At 39.6% G+C, this 16,685-nt stretch overlaps 3 protein-coding genes across 5 annotated transcripts in view; 1 reads left to right on the forward strand and 2 right to left on the reverse strand.

Annotated features, from left to right (window-relative positions):
• POP1 (POP1 homolog, ribonuclease P/MRP subunit) overlaps positions 1–199 on the reverse strand; it is a 47,669-nt gene extending 47,470 nt beyond the window's left edge. Inside the window, exon 1 of the mRNA XM_003481375.4 lies at positions 85–199. The gene's annotated coding sequence lies outside the window, so the exon portion shown is untranslated. The remainder of the gene's footprint in view (positions 1–84) is intronic.
• On the forward strand, positions 265–9,858 carry RIDA (reactive intermediate imine deaminase A homolog). The gene is made up of 6 exons (XM_001928953.5): positions 265–452; positions 2,181–2,286; positions 4,428–4,482; positions 6,122–6,190; positions 7,456–7,511; positions 9,199–9,858. The coding sequence occupies exons 1-6, from the start codon at positions 388–390 to the stop codon at positions 9,259–9,261; spliced, it is 414 nt and encodes a 137-aa protein (XP_001928988.1). The 5' UTR covers positions 265–387; the 3' UTR covers positions 9,262–9,858.
• The window catches only part of ERICH5 (glutamate rich 5), a 32,788-nt gene continuing 29,424 nt past the window's right edge, over positions 13,322–16,685 (reverse strand). For all 3 annotated transcript variants that reach the window (XM_005655354.3, XM_021089064.1, XM_021089063.1), the window contains one exon: positions 13,322–14,581. The gene's annotated coding sequence lies outside the window, so the exon portion shown is untranslated. The remainder of the gene's footprint in view (positions 14,582–16,685) is intronic.

Raw genomic sequence — 16,685 nt, forward strand, 5'->3', positions numbered from 1 at the left:
AGTGCTCCGGCACCGGTGGAGGGACTGACACACACTCCTCCCATCCTCGTGGACCCTGGTAGACTCCAACCCCTCAAAACCTACCTGCCAGATGCTCTGCGGCTGGAAGCCAGCAAGCCCGGGGTCAGAAATGACAACGTTCTGCGGCAGTCACGACGCCGACGTGCGTGGCGAGCGAGCTAGAGGGCGCATGCGCCGGTGAGACGTGGCCTCCACGTGGCCCAGAGTCGCACGGAGACTACAATTCCCAGAATTCTCAGCGAACCCAGCCCCGGGTGACGCTTTAAAACAGGAACTCCAGCCCCGGCTGATTAGTCTCCAGAAACGCCAGTGGGAACGCTTTACGAGGTTGTTGTCTAGGAGTGGCCTCCAGAGAAAAGCGTTAGCATGTCGGCTTTGGTCAGAAAGGTGATCAGTACTGTGAAAGCCCCAGCGGCCATTGGTCCTTACAGGTACAGATGGCCGTGGAGCCGGGACGGACTCGGGCGGGTGGGGTCTGGCTTGGGGCTTGGGCCAATCCGGTCCGAGCTGCGGTGGTCCTCCGAGGTCATTGCGGGCAACCTCGTCGGACACACTGAGCCGGGAAACTGAACCTGGGAAAGGGGGCAATGCACCCGGAGACCCACTACGAATTTAAAATCATCAATTGTATATTTAAAATTATGAAGAAAAAAGATTTAGTCGGGAAATCAGAGGGAGACGTCATGAAGTTTGCAACATGTTAGGACACAAAATATAGGTAACTAGAAAATTAGAAATGAGAGTATCTTGTTTCATAATAAAGGTGAAATGGTAAAACAAACTTTACTTACAAAGTTAAATTGATATTAAAGTTTGTTTATAAACTTTTTACAACGAAGGTATTCAGTGCCATTGAATTGTATACCTAAAAATGGTTTTCAAAATGGTACATTTTATGTTTGATAAATACTTTTTTATCACAATTAAGAAACAATGGTGGGGCTTTCTTTATCCAAAAATAAATAAAGTTCGTTTAGCTTTCAGGTATCGTGTAACTTATGCTTTTTCCTGTGATTTTATCCTAATTCTGAAACTTAGTATTCTCATTACAAAAAAAAAAAAAAAAAAAGTTCCAAAAGTACTTGGCACGTGTAACCTCACAGGTGGATCTTTAATTGATCCTTCAGCAATGATTAACCTTGTCTAATTATTTTCTTGAGAGTGCCTTTGGCATTGCTTTCTTTTGTTTTACAGCTTTATTGAGGCATATGTTACATGTAAAATTCACCCATTTTAATGGAAAGTTCCATGAGTTTTGGTAACTATATAGAATTATGCATTTGCTACCACAGTCAAGTTTTTGAATATTTACATCACCCCCACACACCTCTGCCGAGCCCCTACAAAAAATTCTCACTCATCAATCCCCATACCTACCTCCCAGGCAGCCACTAATCTATTTTCTACTGCTTTTTTTGTTTGTTTGTTTCTAGAATTTTATGTAAGTAGAATCAAATAGTATGTAGTCTTTAGGTGCATGTATCAGTGAGTGTTTTTTATTTTTTTGTTTTTAATTTTTGCTATCAAGAATAATGCTGTTCTGAATAGTCATGTAAAGTCTTTGAACATATGTTTTCATTTCTTTTGGGTAGTTTCCTAGGAAAGAAATTGCTGGGTTGTATGTTATGTGTATGTTTATATTTTTAAGAAACTGCCAAACAATTTTCCAAAGTGTCTGTACTATTTTGCATTCCTACCAACAAAGTATGAGGGTTCCAGTTACTCCACATCCTCAGCAATATTTGTTATCAGTGAGGCCTTATTGTGTGTGATGGTATCTCCGTGTGGTTTTGGTTTGCATTACTCCTTAGCCCTTTGTATGTCTTCTCTTGTGAAGTGTCTGATCAGATCACTTGCCTGTTTTTTTATTGGTTCGTCTTTATATTATTGAGTTATAAGAGTTCTTTATATATTCTGAATACACATCCTTTGTTAGATATGTTTTGCAAATACTTTCTCCCAATCTGCGACTTAACCACATTTTCTTTTTCTTAAAGATCTCTTTCAGTAAGCAAAAGTTTTTAATGAAGTCCAGTTTTCAAATTTCTTTATTTTAACATTTTGTGCTTTTTGTGTCCTTAGCAAAGAAGTCTCTTAGCATTGAGTTTTGTATTTCATATTGATCTTTTGTATACACACTGCATTTCTGTTTATTGCAGTCAAGCTGTGTTAGTCGACAGGACCATCTACATTTCAGGACAGATAGGCATGGACCCTGCAAGTGGACAGCTTGTGCCAGGAGGAGTGGTAGAAGAAGCTAAACAGGTGGGTCTTTTTCCACATTTGAAGTTCCCTTCTCTGCTTGTTATATTGAGGAGTGTTAAGAATCCACTTGGCTGATTATCAGAGAAGTGCTCTTTAAGTTTCTTACTGACTGACTTAAGACAGTTTTATGTCACTAGAAAGTTGGAAACATAGTGAAACATTTAACAACCAAAAAAAATTTTTTTTAGGAGTTCCCGTCATGGCGCAGTGGTTAATGAATCCGACTAGGAACCATGAGGTTGCGGGTTCGATCCCTGGCCTTTCTCAGTGGGTAAAGGATCTGGCGTTGCCATGAGCTGTGGTGTGGGTCGCAGACGAGGCTCAGATCCCGCGTTGCTGTGGCTCTGGCGTAGGCTGGTGGCTACAGCTCTGATTTGACCCCTAGCCTGAGAACCTCCATATGCCATGGGAAGCGGCCCTAGAAAAGGCAAAAAGACTTTTTTTTTTATTTTCCGAGGTGACTTTAAACCTGAACTCTTGGATGTTAACTAAACCTGTTGTAGTAATTACTTTATTAAATCATCACAGTATGCACCTAAAACTAAAATAATGTTTATATCGATTATATTTGAATAAAATGGGAGGGGAACCCCTGAATTATTGAAATCAGAAAACATGTTTCCACTTCCACATGAATTGGGAAACTTTTTAGTCAGGGCCAATGACCTGCAAAAAAAAAAAACTACCACCAGAAGTAAAAGTCAACATTTGTTAGAAAGAGAGAAATATCAAAGGTTACATGCGTGTGTTTTTTAAAATAAGAATGAGATACAATTCTAATCCAATAAATAGAATTAAGTTATAATTTAATACATTCCCTGGGTCATTGGAAATATCCCAATGTCCAACCTAAATGTCCATCCATAAGGAACTAGTTAAATCCTGCTAGATCCATACAACTAAATTAATATGGAAAGATCTCCAGGATTGTTACATGATAAAACCAAGATGCAGGAAGGCATCCACAACAAGCTACCATCTGTGTGCCTGTCTAAGAATATATACATTTATGCTGGTGTGAGCATGGACTGTGGAAAGATGCATAAGAAACTAAAAACAATGTTATCTCTGCTGAAGGAAACTGGGAAGGGGGGGTGAGGGTGGAAGACAGCTTTTCACTGTATATGCTTTTTTATAGCTTTTGAATTTTTCGCCAATCCATGTCTTATCTACTTAGAAGATAAAATTTTTTAAATCATTAACTATTGTAATGTAACTGGTCAAGTAAAGTGGAAGAATGAATTGAAAAAATAATAAGGATAGGTTGAAAAACTAATTTTTCCAAAGGCCAGAGCATCAAACATATACACAATTACTAATTGCTTTTTTAAGGAAAAAGCAAGAACTCTTTAAAATCAAATACCACTTTAAAGACACCATCTTTTAGAGTTCTCTTGTGGCACAGCAAGTGGGTTAAGGATCTAGTGTTGTCACTGCAGTGGCTTGAGCTCAATCCCTGGGCTGGGAACTTTCACATGCCATGGGCATGGCCAGAAAAAAAAAAATTTTTTTTTTTTTTTTTTTTTTTGGTCTTTTTAGGGCTGCACGTGTAGCATATAGAGGGGTCCCAGGCTAGGGGTCGAATCAGAGCTGTAGCTACTGGCTTACGCCACAGCCACAGCAACTCGGGGTCTGAGCCACCTCTGCAACATGCACCTCAGCTCACGGCAACCTTAACCCACTGAGCAGGGCCAGGGATCAAACCTTCATCCTCAGTGATACTAGTCAGATTTGTTTCTGCTAAGCCATGATGAGAACTCCAGGAAAATATGTTTTAATGCTTAGTAGCTCATACTTAGCCTCAGAGTGATGCAGAATTAAAACTATTTCTGTTTTAGCTTAGTGGACCCTGGCTGAGAATTTCACATATCCTGGCACTCAAGAAACTGAGGAAGACACTTTAGTCTTTTTCCTCACAAAAGGAGACAACTTCTCACTATACTTCAGAAAGAGTCATTCCATTAACGTAAGCCAAGAAGCAGTTCACTTGTATACAAGTGGCCTACGAAGAGTAGAATTTTCCTAGAAGAGGAAGTTTGTTTTTTTTTTCCCTGCAAGGAGCTATTCGTAAAATATGGTTAATTGAATTGAAGCATTAATGTGGCATCAGTGCCTTAGGCCTGTCTTACTTTGGTCCACAGGCTCTTACAAACATGGGTGAAATTCTGAAAGCTGCGGGCTGTGACTTCACGAATGGTGAGCAACTTGATATTATTTCATATGACAGTCAAATATTCTTTGGTCTTTTTAAAGAACACATGGCATCCAGTAATATGTCATGCCACCCCACATCTTTTGTTGTTTTTTTAAAGTTGGTTTAATTTCATTCCCATTTGAATTAAGACAGTCACAGAAAATATACATAGTCTCAAGGAGAAAAAGGCAATAGTCAATCTAAGAAAGAAATGGAAAGTTTTCTTTGAGCCAACCTGAGAGTTGTAACCTGGGAGACAGTCTTGCAGAAAGCTTTGAGGGCTGTTCCAAAGAGGTAGGGAGAGAGACCAGAGTATGTATGATTTTGGCGAAGAGGTTTGTGCCCTCAAAATGCCACCCATCTTGGTCCGGGGGTTACTTCTGTTCTCAAGGAATGGATGATTTTAATGAATGGTTTTAGTACTTTTCTTAAGTGTAGAAAGATGTGAAAAACTGGGTTCTTAAAATTGTCTCTTGCAAATATCTGAGGGGCAATTCTGGCAGTTCTCCCAAAACACAAAGTCCAGAACACAAAGTCCTTATCCTGAACTTCTCTCTGAATGCCTTTCACCATGTATTATAGGTCAGTGACTACAGTGGCTGATGACTTGATTCTTGTAGAACTGGATGGTGGGCTGCATTCTCTATTTTACCACCCCCTCACTTTCTATCTTATTTTCAACAAGGTTTGGGAGCCATTTCATTGCCAGTTTGTCCCATAGCACCAGGGATGCTCATTCCCAGATCAGACAAGCATTTCATTGATGAGTAGTGTGCTATTAGTGGATTCAGGCTCTGTTAACGGTAGCCAAAAGCCATGGTCCAAGAAGTCATTCTCTGTTGTTGCTTCTTCTTATATCTAGAGTTAGACACTGTTATAATCAGTGATCTGGTAGAGGTATGTTTTAGGTCAGTCATTTCAAGTTGTCTAGTTATCATTTTTGTTGGAGGCCTAGTCTTATTTGGTAATAATGCAGAAATCAACACTCTTAATAAAATAGGCAGAATACGAGTTTCCAGGTGGCACAGTGGTTAATGAATCCGACTGGGAACCATGAGGTTGCGGGTTCGATCCCTGGCCTCGCTCAGTGGGTTAAGGATCTGGCGTTGCCATGAGCTGTGGTGTAGGTCGCAGACACGGCTGGGATCCTGCGTTGCTGTGACTCTGGTGTAGGCCAGTGGCTGCAGCTCCTCCGATTAGACCCTAGCCTGGGAACCTCCACATGCCGCAAGTGTGGCCCTAGAAAAGGCAAAAAGACAAAAAAATAATAAATAAATAAATAAAATAGAATACAGGCAACTTAGGTAGTGACATTAAGAAGGTCAGAGATAAGTAATGTTCCGGTCTAGGGAGTTACATGGCTGGGACCAAAAGAACTGAACTTTATAGGTGGGCAGGTATTTCTGCCACTGGAGAGGGCTGGTTAACTCTCAGTGCAGATGTGCCATGCACACTAGGGGGGAGGAAGGACGACTAAATGGGCGGAGAAATTCTTGTATTTTTAAGAATTTTTATTTAAAAAAATTTTTTTGTCCTGCCTTAAACTATGAATTTTATTTCATCATTCCTATTTTTCTAAGTAATGTTTTGGATCAGACCAAACAACTAAATAAACCTAATGACAACATATATATCTTCCAGTGGTAAAAACAACCGTTTTGCTGGCAGACATAAATGACTTCAGCACCGTCAACGACATCTACAAACAGTGTAAGTCATTTAGTCTTATTATTATTTTCCATTTTAAAGAGAAGTAAACCTGTTACCTTGACGTGTGGCCATTATGAATTAAGAGTGATAGGAGATGCTACAGAAATGGTCAGAGATCCTGTCCTAAAAGAATGAATAGCCCAATCGGAAATATGCAGGGTGCCCCCCTGAAAAAGATCCAAGACATTTCTGTCACTTTCCCTGGAATAACATACTGCAACCCATCCAGTCTGTTTTTTCCTAATGGACTTAAGTTTCTTACGCCTTTCTCAGGCTTTCTAAGCCCTCCTGATAATTTTCTAACACATAGATTGTAGTTGTTATTGTTGTGATAAGGTCCAGCCACCATCTCTGTTCTGCTCTCTCAGAATCATTGGCTAGTTAGTTAATATTTCTGTGCCTTGGTTTCCTCAGATGCACAGTGAGGATAAAACCTTATAAGGCTGAACTTTTAAATGAGTTAATACACCATGTAAACACTTGGAACATATGCTGGTACACTGTGAGCACTCAGTAAAGGTCATCTGTTATCAACACTGCTGTCCTAGTAGGAAAACTGAGTATCCCTGCCACCTGGTGAGATGAGACGAAGGTATAACATGGAAAAAGTGTCATTATTCTGTCCTCAAGAAGTGGCTAGAGTGGACCAAAGTTAACGGCGAAATTCCCTGCCAAAATCACTGGAGATTGGCAGTTGTTCCCTACTTAGTAACCAGGTATAAAACAACCGCCTTCATGTTAAATAAGATTAAAGTGTCAGAGTACATGAGTATTTTCAATTTTCCCAGAAAACTTTTTTTTTTTTTTTTTTTTGGTCTTTTGTCCTTTTAGGGCCGCACCAGCGGCACATGGAGATTCCCAGGCCAGGAGTCTAATCAGAGCTGTAGCCACCAGCCTGCACCACAGCCATACCAACGCTGGATCCGAGCTGAGTCTGTGACCTACACCACAGCTCACAGCAACCCCGGATCCTTAACCCACTGAGCCAGGCCAGGGATCGAACCCACAACCTCATGGTTCTTAGTCAGATTCGTTGCCGCTGTGCCACGACAGGAACTCCCAGAAAATTATTTTTTAAAGTATTAAAATCATGGGAATCATATGGCAAAATATTTTATCAGTAATACGAACATGAGCTTCTTTTTTCAACATTGCTTCTACTTAAGATCTGACAAATATCTGAAGCATTTACCAGATTCTTGACTATGCAGGGTTGAATAATAATACAGTATCTGAAAACTAAATTGAAATTCTTTTAAATTTAGATTTCCAGGGTAATTTTCCTGCAAGAGCTGCTTACCAGGTTGCTGCTTTGCCCAAAGTAAGTACACTATAAAATGACTCACATACACAGTTTTGAGTTTCACTTTTTTTTTTCCCCAGAATATGACAAATGAAACACTGTGGCAGGAAATTTTTAAAAAGAAAAGAAATAGTCCCTGCTTTCCTGGAACTTAGAAGTCTAAAAGTCTAGAACACCCAGTGTTATATATATGGGCAGAAGCTGGGGATTAAGAAACCTAAGAAGGAAAAAAATTAAGAAACCCTAAGAAACATAAAATTTGTCTTAAAAATTAAGAAAATTAAAAATCAAAGCCAAACATGAACACAGCAGGCTTAGAGTACATAAATTGTGAGCAAAATTAAAATACCATCTGTATTGTTTTAATGTTACTGAGAGACCATAAACTGAGCCAGGTCTGTGAGTTCTGTAGTAGAAATTTTACTTTTCTATCATATAATAAAATATCTAGGCCTTCCATTAGAAAAAATAACCTCAAGACCAGTGCCTCGTATATTTCTCACCATTCTCATTTTGGTATGCTAAGCTAACTAGACGCCCTTCCTGTGCCCCTTAGCCGCACAGAATTCCCACTTATAAAGAAGCAGCACCCCACTAAAATTTTATATTCTATGAATGGTGTTTTTGTTCCTTTAATTGGTTGTTACTGGGAATGATCAGTATCATTAGGTTTATTAAGTTTATAGTGTGTGATAGAAGGAGTTCTGAACTTGGTCATTGTTTGAATCTATTGTTTAGCTTTGTGTCCTAGGATGGGTTAAATAACCTTTTTAAGCCTCAGTGTGTCCTCTAGGGGTGTGGTGAGAATCACCTGAACTAACTTAGATGAACACAGTGTCATAACCTTACCTATGATAGATTCTTTTTTTTTTTTTTTTTTTTTTTGTCTTTTTGCCTTTTCTGGGGCCGCTCCCGCGGCATATGGAAGTTCCCTGGCTAGGGGTCCAAGCGGAGCTATAGCCACCGGCCTACACCAGAGCCATAGCAACATGGGATCCGAGCCGAGTCTGCAACCTACACCACAGCTCACGGCAATGCTGGATCCTTAACCCACTGAGCAAGGCCAGGGACCGAACCCACAAACTCATGGTTCCTAGTCGGATTTGTTAACCACTGCGCCACGACGGGAACTCCTATGATAGATTCTTGATGAGGGTTCCCCCTTGTTTCCTTCTTTGAAAAGTTTCATGTTAAAAATGTTTGTCTTGTGGAGTTCCCGTCATGGCTCAGTGGTTAACAAACCCGATTAGTATCCATGAGGATGTGGGTTCAATCCCTGGCCTCGTTCAGTGAGTTGATCGGGCATTGCACGTGCCGTGTTTAGGTTGCAGATGCAGCTCGGATTCAGCATTGCCGTGGCTGTGGTGTAGGTCGGCAGTTACAGCTCTGATTTGACCCCTAGCCTTAGAACCTCCATATGCCTTGGGCGTGGCCCTAAAAAAATGCTTGTTTTGGGAGTTCCCACTGTGGTTCGGTGGGTTAAGGATCTACCATTGTCACTGCAGAGGCAAGGGTTCAATCTCTGGCCCAGTGCAGTGGGTTAAGGATCCAGCATTGCCACAGCTTGGATTTAATCCCTGGCCTGGGAACTTCCACATGCCAAGGGCATGGCCAAATAATAATAATACTTGTCTTGCTGTTAATTGCATGTGTTTTTAGTGCGTCTTATGGTGATCTCTTAATTTGTTCATTATTTTCCTGATAGGGAGGCCGTGTTGAGATTGAAGCAATAGCCATCCAAGGACCTCTCGTGACCGCATCACTTTAAGTGGGCCCAGTGCTATTTAGTCCAGAATTTTAATAATGTTTTTAAATTAATATCTTAATTTTTACAGTTGATGTTGGAAAGTGTAAAGCCAACTGAAACATCTCAAGTTATTTTGGAGACACCATATAATAAGGGGAACTGAAGATTAATGATGAATCTAGTTAGCAATGTTGTGAGTTACACTTAGGTAACATGTATTACTGGGTGTGGGAAAAAGACACACGTATGACACAGTTGCTCAGATAAATGAAAGTAAAGGGAAATAACATGTAGGAAAGATGAAAAGTTACTATTCTTGAGAAATAAAGAGCACACCTAAGTCAGTTAAACCTTATTAATTTAATGATGTGAAATATTTAGTCTCATGTCAGGTATATGATTCTGCTTTTACTTGAGTAAAATTTAAGTTTGAATGGTAGAGGTAAAGAAGAAGAAACTGGACCAAAATTTTATATAGATAGTATTTTTCTAATTTCTAGTGGGAATAATACAGCACGCAGATTTCCCTTGGGGTGATTCCGTTCACTTTTTTAACAGTTTAATTTATACATTAAATCACATTGCTTAAATAAAAGTGGAAGAACCATGAAGTTTAAATTGCAACTATTTTTTTCCTCAAAACTTCCTTCCAGCTTCACACTTTGACATGGTTGAGATAAGGTGATGTATAACTGTCACGTGTTTGTTCTCTGAAGTCTTTTAACATTTTTAAGCAACTCCCGCACAAATACGTCCTCCGTGTACAATAAATTCCAACACAGAGTTATATAGATTAAAAAGTAAAAGTCCGGAGTTCCCGTCGTGGCGCAGTGGTTAACGGATCCGACTAGGAACCATGAGGTTGCGGGTTCGATCCCTGCCCTTGCTCAGTGGGTTGACGATCCGGCGTTGCCGTGAGCTGTGGTGTAGGTTGCAGACGCGGCTCGGATCCCGTGTTGCTGTGGCTCTGGCGTAGGCCGGTGGCTGCGGCTCCGATTCAACCCCTAGCCTGGGAACCTCCATGTGCCGCGAGAGCGGCCCAAGAAATAGCAAAAAGACAAAAAAAAAAAAAAAAGTAAAAGTCCTCTTCACTCACTGTCCATTCCACTGAATCTCCCCACAGATGACCACTGCCAGGAGTTTTGAGTGTAACCAACAGGTAGTTTTCTATTCACCTACTTTAGTTTTTGACTCGTTTACGTAAATGGAGCTTTACGGTACATATTATTCTACAGACCGCTTTCTTCTGTCTTGAACGTTTTCCATGTAAATACAGATTCACCTCATTTTTAAAACTATTGCAGAGTCTTCTTTTGTGTGGACATACCTTAGGTGATTTAACTGTTCCTCCAAATGCTTCAGTGTTTGTAAAATTATCTTATTTCATCAGTGCTGCCATAACATTCTTACCTGCACACATACCATTCTTACACATACCTATTTCTGGTTGTTTCAGAAATATTGTGGTAAAAGTTTGGTCAATCAAAGGATAATGTTAGAAGCAGTTAAGAACAGCAGTTTTGTTTTGTTTTGCTTTTTAGGGCCGCACCTGCAGCATATGGAAGTTCCCAGGCTAGGGGTCAAATCAGAGCTGCAGCTGCCGGCCTACACCACAGCCACAGCAACTTGGGATCTGAGCTGTGTCTGTGACCTACACCACAGCTCACAGCAATGCTGAACCTTTAACCCACAGAGGGAGGCCAGGAATGGAACCTACAACCTCATGATACTAGTCGGGTTCATTCCTACTGAGCCACAAAGGGAAATCCAAGAATAGCAGTTTTAAGAGCACAAACTTTGGAGTAATTCCAATAGATTTTTAAGCCCTGATCTACCACTTATTAGCTTTATGATCGGAGATAGTTATTTAGCCTCTTTAAGCCTCAGTTTCTTTTTCTTTCCTTTTTTTTGGTCTTTTTAGGGCCACTCCTAAGGCATATGGAAGTCCCCAGGCTAGGGGTCACATCAGAGGCCACAGCCACAGCCACATGGGATCCCCGTCTTGTCTGCAGCCTATACCACAGCTCAAAGCAACCCTGGATCCTTAACCCACTGAGCAAGGCCGGGGATCAAACATGTGTCTTCATGGATGCTGGCCAGATTCATTTCCACTAAGCCATGCTGGGAACTCCCAAGCCTCAGTTTCCTGGGAGAGAATAATTGCACCTTCTCAAAGAGATGACTTAAAGATTAAATAAGATAATGTATGAGGAAAGTATTTAGCGGTGTCTAGCATGCAACAAAAGCTCAAAAATCTAGCACTATTCAGTATGTAATAATCAGCACATGGAATAATGTGCTAGATGGAAAAGTTTCTGCTATTTAGGTATGTAAATTTATTAACATAAAAGATAAGGGTGAGGATTCTTCCAACAGGCAGAGTTGGGGAATATAGCACTGTGCACTGATAAAACAAAATTAGGTGCTGAAAATTATTTTTAACATTTTTATATGAAGCAGTATAATACCGTAGTTACCATAGGACTCTGAAGCCAAACTACTTGAGTTCAAGTCCTGTTCCACGACTTACCATCCGTGTCACTTTGGGAAAGTTAAACTTATGCTTTGTATTCTGTTTCTTCTATAAAATGGGAATATTACTAGTACCTGCCTTATAAATTTGTTGTAGGGATTAAATAAGTGAATGTGTATAAAGCACTTAGAATGATATTTGGCACACAGCTATGATGATAACGATAGAAACCTTTCTGTTATTTGGCAATAAAAAGAAACAAGTTATCAAGCCACAAAAAGACATGGAGGAACCATAAATGCATGTTAAAAAGACACGGAGGAACATGTTACTAAGTGAAAGACGTCCATCTGAAAAGACTGCCAATTGCATGAGCCCAACTATGTGACATTCCAGAAAAGGCAAAACTATGGAGATAATAAAAAGATCAGTGGTTGCCAAGGGTACAGAGTGGTGGTAAAGCACAAGAGATTTTTAGGCACTGAAATGACTATGTATGATTCTATAATGGTAGTTACAAGTCACACATTTATCAAAAACCAGGGAATATAGTAGATGCAGACTAATGCCTTTGGAATGGATTAGCAATGAGGTCCTGCTGTGTAGCACTGGGAACTATGTCTAGTCACTTATGATGGAGCATGATAATGTGAGAAAAAAGAATGTATCCGTGTATGTGTAACTGGGTTACCTTGCTGTACAGTAGAGAATTGACAGAACACTGTAAACCAGCTATAATGGAAAAAAACAAAAATCGTATTAATCTATATTGATGCTGAAGCTACAGCTGGGAAGATTTTCTGGGTGGAAAAAAAAAAACCCATGGAATATCCAACACAAAGATTAAACCCTAATATAAACTAGCGGTTTTAGTTAATAATATGCCAATATTTGTCCAATTTAACAAACGTACCACATTAATTAAAGATGTTAATAATCAGGGAAACTGTACAATGGGGAGGAGTATTTGGGTGCTCTCTACAGATAAAAATGCCTTGAAAATTTAAACCTTTTTTAAAGGACTGTAGTAATACAGTCTCTGGTACAGTGTTAAGTGAATTAAAAAATGGTGCTCATAGTTAACTTGTATTTGCTACAAATATAAAGACTTTGGAAAATTAGCAAGTGACAGACATCACCCCCACCCCACCCCCACCAAGTTTGTTTGGAAAAATGTTGACAGGTGATGAAATCTGTCTAGGACAATACTTGAGTTTTAAGCAGCTGGGATATTTTGAGTCTCTTTCCACACTGAAGGAGAATCACAGTTTTGTTAAATGTGAAAAGGAACTCTTACTGCATGTTAGCCTTTCAAACAGCAATCTCTTTGAAGTGTGTTATCATTAAATAAATGATCATAAGAGGCCAGAAGAGGAGTTTCCATTGTGGCTTAAGCAGGTAAAGGAACTGATGTCTGTGAGGATGCAATTTCGATCCCTGGCCTCCTGGGTGGGTTAAGGATTCGATGTTGCTGTGGCTGGGATTCAACTCCTGGCCCGGGGGATCTCCCGTTTGCTGCAAGTGTGGCCGTAAAAAGAAAAAATAATATCTAAAGAGTTACCCATGTCTCCCGGCTGTTGTCATATTCTTTACCTTGGATGGAGCGTGTAATTTTTTTTAAATGCCTTTTTTTTTTTTTTTTTTTTACCACACCCACAACATTCAGAAAGTTCTCAGGCCAGGAGTCCAAGCTGTGCTACAGAAGAAACCAGGCTGCTGCAGTGACAATGCCAGATCCTTAATCCAATGAGCCACCAGAGAACTCCTAAATAATGCTTTTCTTTCTGAAGGACACAATGAGTCAACATACATTTCCGTAATAAAAATTTACATAAAAATAAAGAGAAAGCTTTCAAACACTTTATTTCTAATAACATATTCATTCAAAACTGTAAGTATGGAACCACCAGTACAAAATAATTTTATAAAAATTTTGGCCGTATTTCCTTCTAGCCAATTATATTCAGTTCTGTGGAAATTTTCATGATTATATAAGAATAAAAAGCATTTGTCATCAACCAATATTTCAAGTGTGAAATTTGTCCTAGGCCCTGTAGGGCACTTTTCCTGCCCTCTAAAGAGCTTACAATCTTTTCATGAACATTTGATCAACAATTAGAAAGTATTAAAAAAAAACTTCAAATAAAATAGTTTGAATGTTTTTTCCTAAGATAACAATAAAATTATAAATTGTGGTCTGCTCAGTGCTAATATACTTGGGCATAGCTCCTCTCTCTGTAACACTAAACAATGTCTACTAATATAGCAAGAATTCTTGGAACATTCTCTATAACCTACTACCTCAAAAAAATTCCAGTGAGGAAAATCCAGAAGTGCTGTGCTCAGTGGGTCAGTAGACTTAAAATTCTATTAATAGTTATGCTTTGGCTAATTTGCTATTGCAACTCTAAAAAATAATCCCTCAGATACATGATTTTTTGACCAATGGAATTATGTGTAAAGTTTAGATAATTATATTTTCTGAAGTTTCTACCATGAATGTATATTCATTTTTTACTAAGAAAAAAATTATCATTTTGATAAGACCTCTTCCTTGCAATTGTTACTTAAATAATCACTGTGTCATATATTTACACAAAAGCAGTGTTTTTATTCAGGGGCGGGGGAGAAAAACTTTTAAACAAAACTCTGATATCCAGAAAACGATCCACTAAATAACTATTAGTTCAAATTAACTTTGGTTTGTCCTCATTTCGAACTTCTATGAGTACAACGATGGCTAGAAAAGTCACCTTCCAGCAATCCCACTCCTGGGCATCTATCCAGAGAAAACCATGACTTGCAAAGACACATGTACTCCGATGTTCACTGCAGCACTCTTTTCAATAGCCAAGACATGGAAACAACCTAAATGTCCATCAACAGAGGAGGGGATCAGGAAGATGTGGTACATATACACAATGGAATATTACTCAGCCATTAAAAGGAACAAAATACCAGCATTTTTAGCAACATGGATGGACCTAGAAATTATCATGCTAAAAGAAGTCAGCCATATAATGAGACACCAACATCAAATACTTTCACTGAAATGTGGAATCTGAAAAAAGGACAGACTGAACTTTACAGAACAGATGCTGACTCACAGACATTGAAAAACTTACAGTCTCCAGAGGAGACAGTTTGGGGGGTAGGGGGATGTGTTTGGGTTGTGGGATGGAAATCCTGTGAAAGTGGACTGTGATGATCATTATACAACTACAGATGTGATAAATTCATTTGAGTAATAAAAAAAATAAAATATATATATATAAAAAAAAGAACAGTCACCTTCTGGCCTTAGCCCTTCCTAGTGAGATGAGGGGCTGAAACTCCCTCGCAGCCCAAAGCCCTTCAACAGTATAGCTGCTATGGAAAGCCTCTTATCACTGGATAATTTTAAGTATTAGGGGTCAGGGTCACATAAATCAATTCAATATAATATGCATTACTTATACATTTATATGGTAGTGTGAATTATGTTTTGCTACAGTTACTTTTATTAGGAAAGAAAAAATTTCTTTTGGCCACAACTGTGGCATATGGAAGTTCCCCATCAGGGATCAAATCCAAGCTGCAGCTGCAGCCTATGCCACTGCTGCAGCAATGCCAGATCCTTAACCCACTACACCAGGCCAGGGATCTAACCAGCGCCTCCACAGAGACAAGCCAAATCATTAACTTGCTGTGCCACAGCAGGAACTCCAAGAAAACATTTTACAAGGTAAAAAATAAGGCAGATTTCAAACCAAAATTATTGTCCCCAACTGGTTTCTCAGAACTCTTTTTTTCTGGAAACCAGAAAGGCTTGCAGATCTCTGTCCTAGTAATGGATAGAGTCATATGTTTGTTCATGTTAGTTGCACATTATTAAACTGAAAGGGTAATTTGGATTAATATCAACAGGTCCTCTCCCACCCTCAAAAGTTATTAAACCCTGGTTTTGATGTCTAGAGACTTCTTTCATTAGAAATCATTATTAATATCATAAAGCACATCAATAATGATATGGTTTTGAGCATGCGCTTTTTTTTTGTTTGTTTGTCCTTTTAGGGCCACACCCACGGCATATGAAAGTTCCCAGGCTAGGGGTCGAATCAGAGCTGTAGCCGCCGGCCTACACCAGAGCCACAGCAACTCAGGATCCACAGTTCAGGGCAATGCCGGATCCTTAATCCACTGAGCCAGGCCAGGGATCGAACCCCCAACCTCATGGTTCCTAGTCAGATTCGTTAACCACTGAGCCACGATGGGAACTCCGAGGATGCGCTCTCTTAAATTTTGCTGAAGACATTTGCTGAGTGGTATTTCTGAAGTAAAGCTAACAGCTTCCAATTTTATTCTTTATGGATTAGTACTGCTAAGGAGTTTGTAGCAACAAGAACCGAAAAGAGACATTCCACACCTGTCAACAGCTCTCTCAGATTACACTGATTCCGTTTCTGCAATTAAAACCTTGAGATTACAGCCAACCATTTGTTAACTTTATAAGCTCTGGGGATAAGAGGTGATGACAGAGTTTTAGATTAAATGACATCTTGTGAGCAAATGCTTTCAACTTTTCAGACACAGCCATGCCTTAGAGGATCATTCTCCTTTTACCTGACAAAGGCATGTGGGCTACGCACATGTGGGCTTTTTGATGTTCACGTTGCTGGCTTTTGGAAAACAATTCAGAATTGGGTCACCATATTAGCTTTATAAAAATGAGGTGCTTCTAATGCTAGATGCTCTAACAAACTGTTGTGTCCCAAGAGAGCACAGATTGTCTGTGACTATCTAACACTCTTTGATTAGTCAAATGTGGGGGGGGGATTTTTTTTTCCTTTAAAAGCCATTCTTAAATCAAGGCCAAGTGTGGAATAAAGCATTTGTTAAGAGTGATGTGGGTGTTTTGACTGCTCAAAGGCCATTAGCTATGCTAGGAACTCTTACTCCCAAGTTTAAATGGAAAAGCAATGAGCTCACCGGT

The sequence above is a fragment of the Sus scrofa genome, chromosome 4 (genome assembly GCF_000003025.6).
Source record: "Sus scrofa isolate TJ Tabasco breed Duroc chromosome 4, Sscrofa11.1, whole genome shotgun sequence".
NCBI lineage: Eukaryota > Metazoa > Chordata > Mammalia > Artiodactyla > Suidae > Sus > Sus scrofa.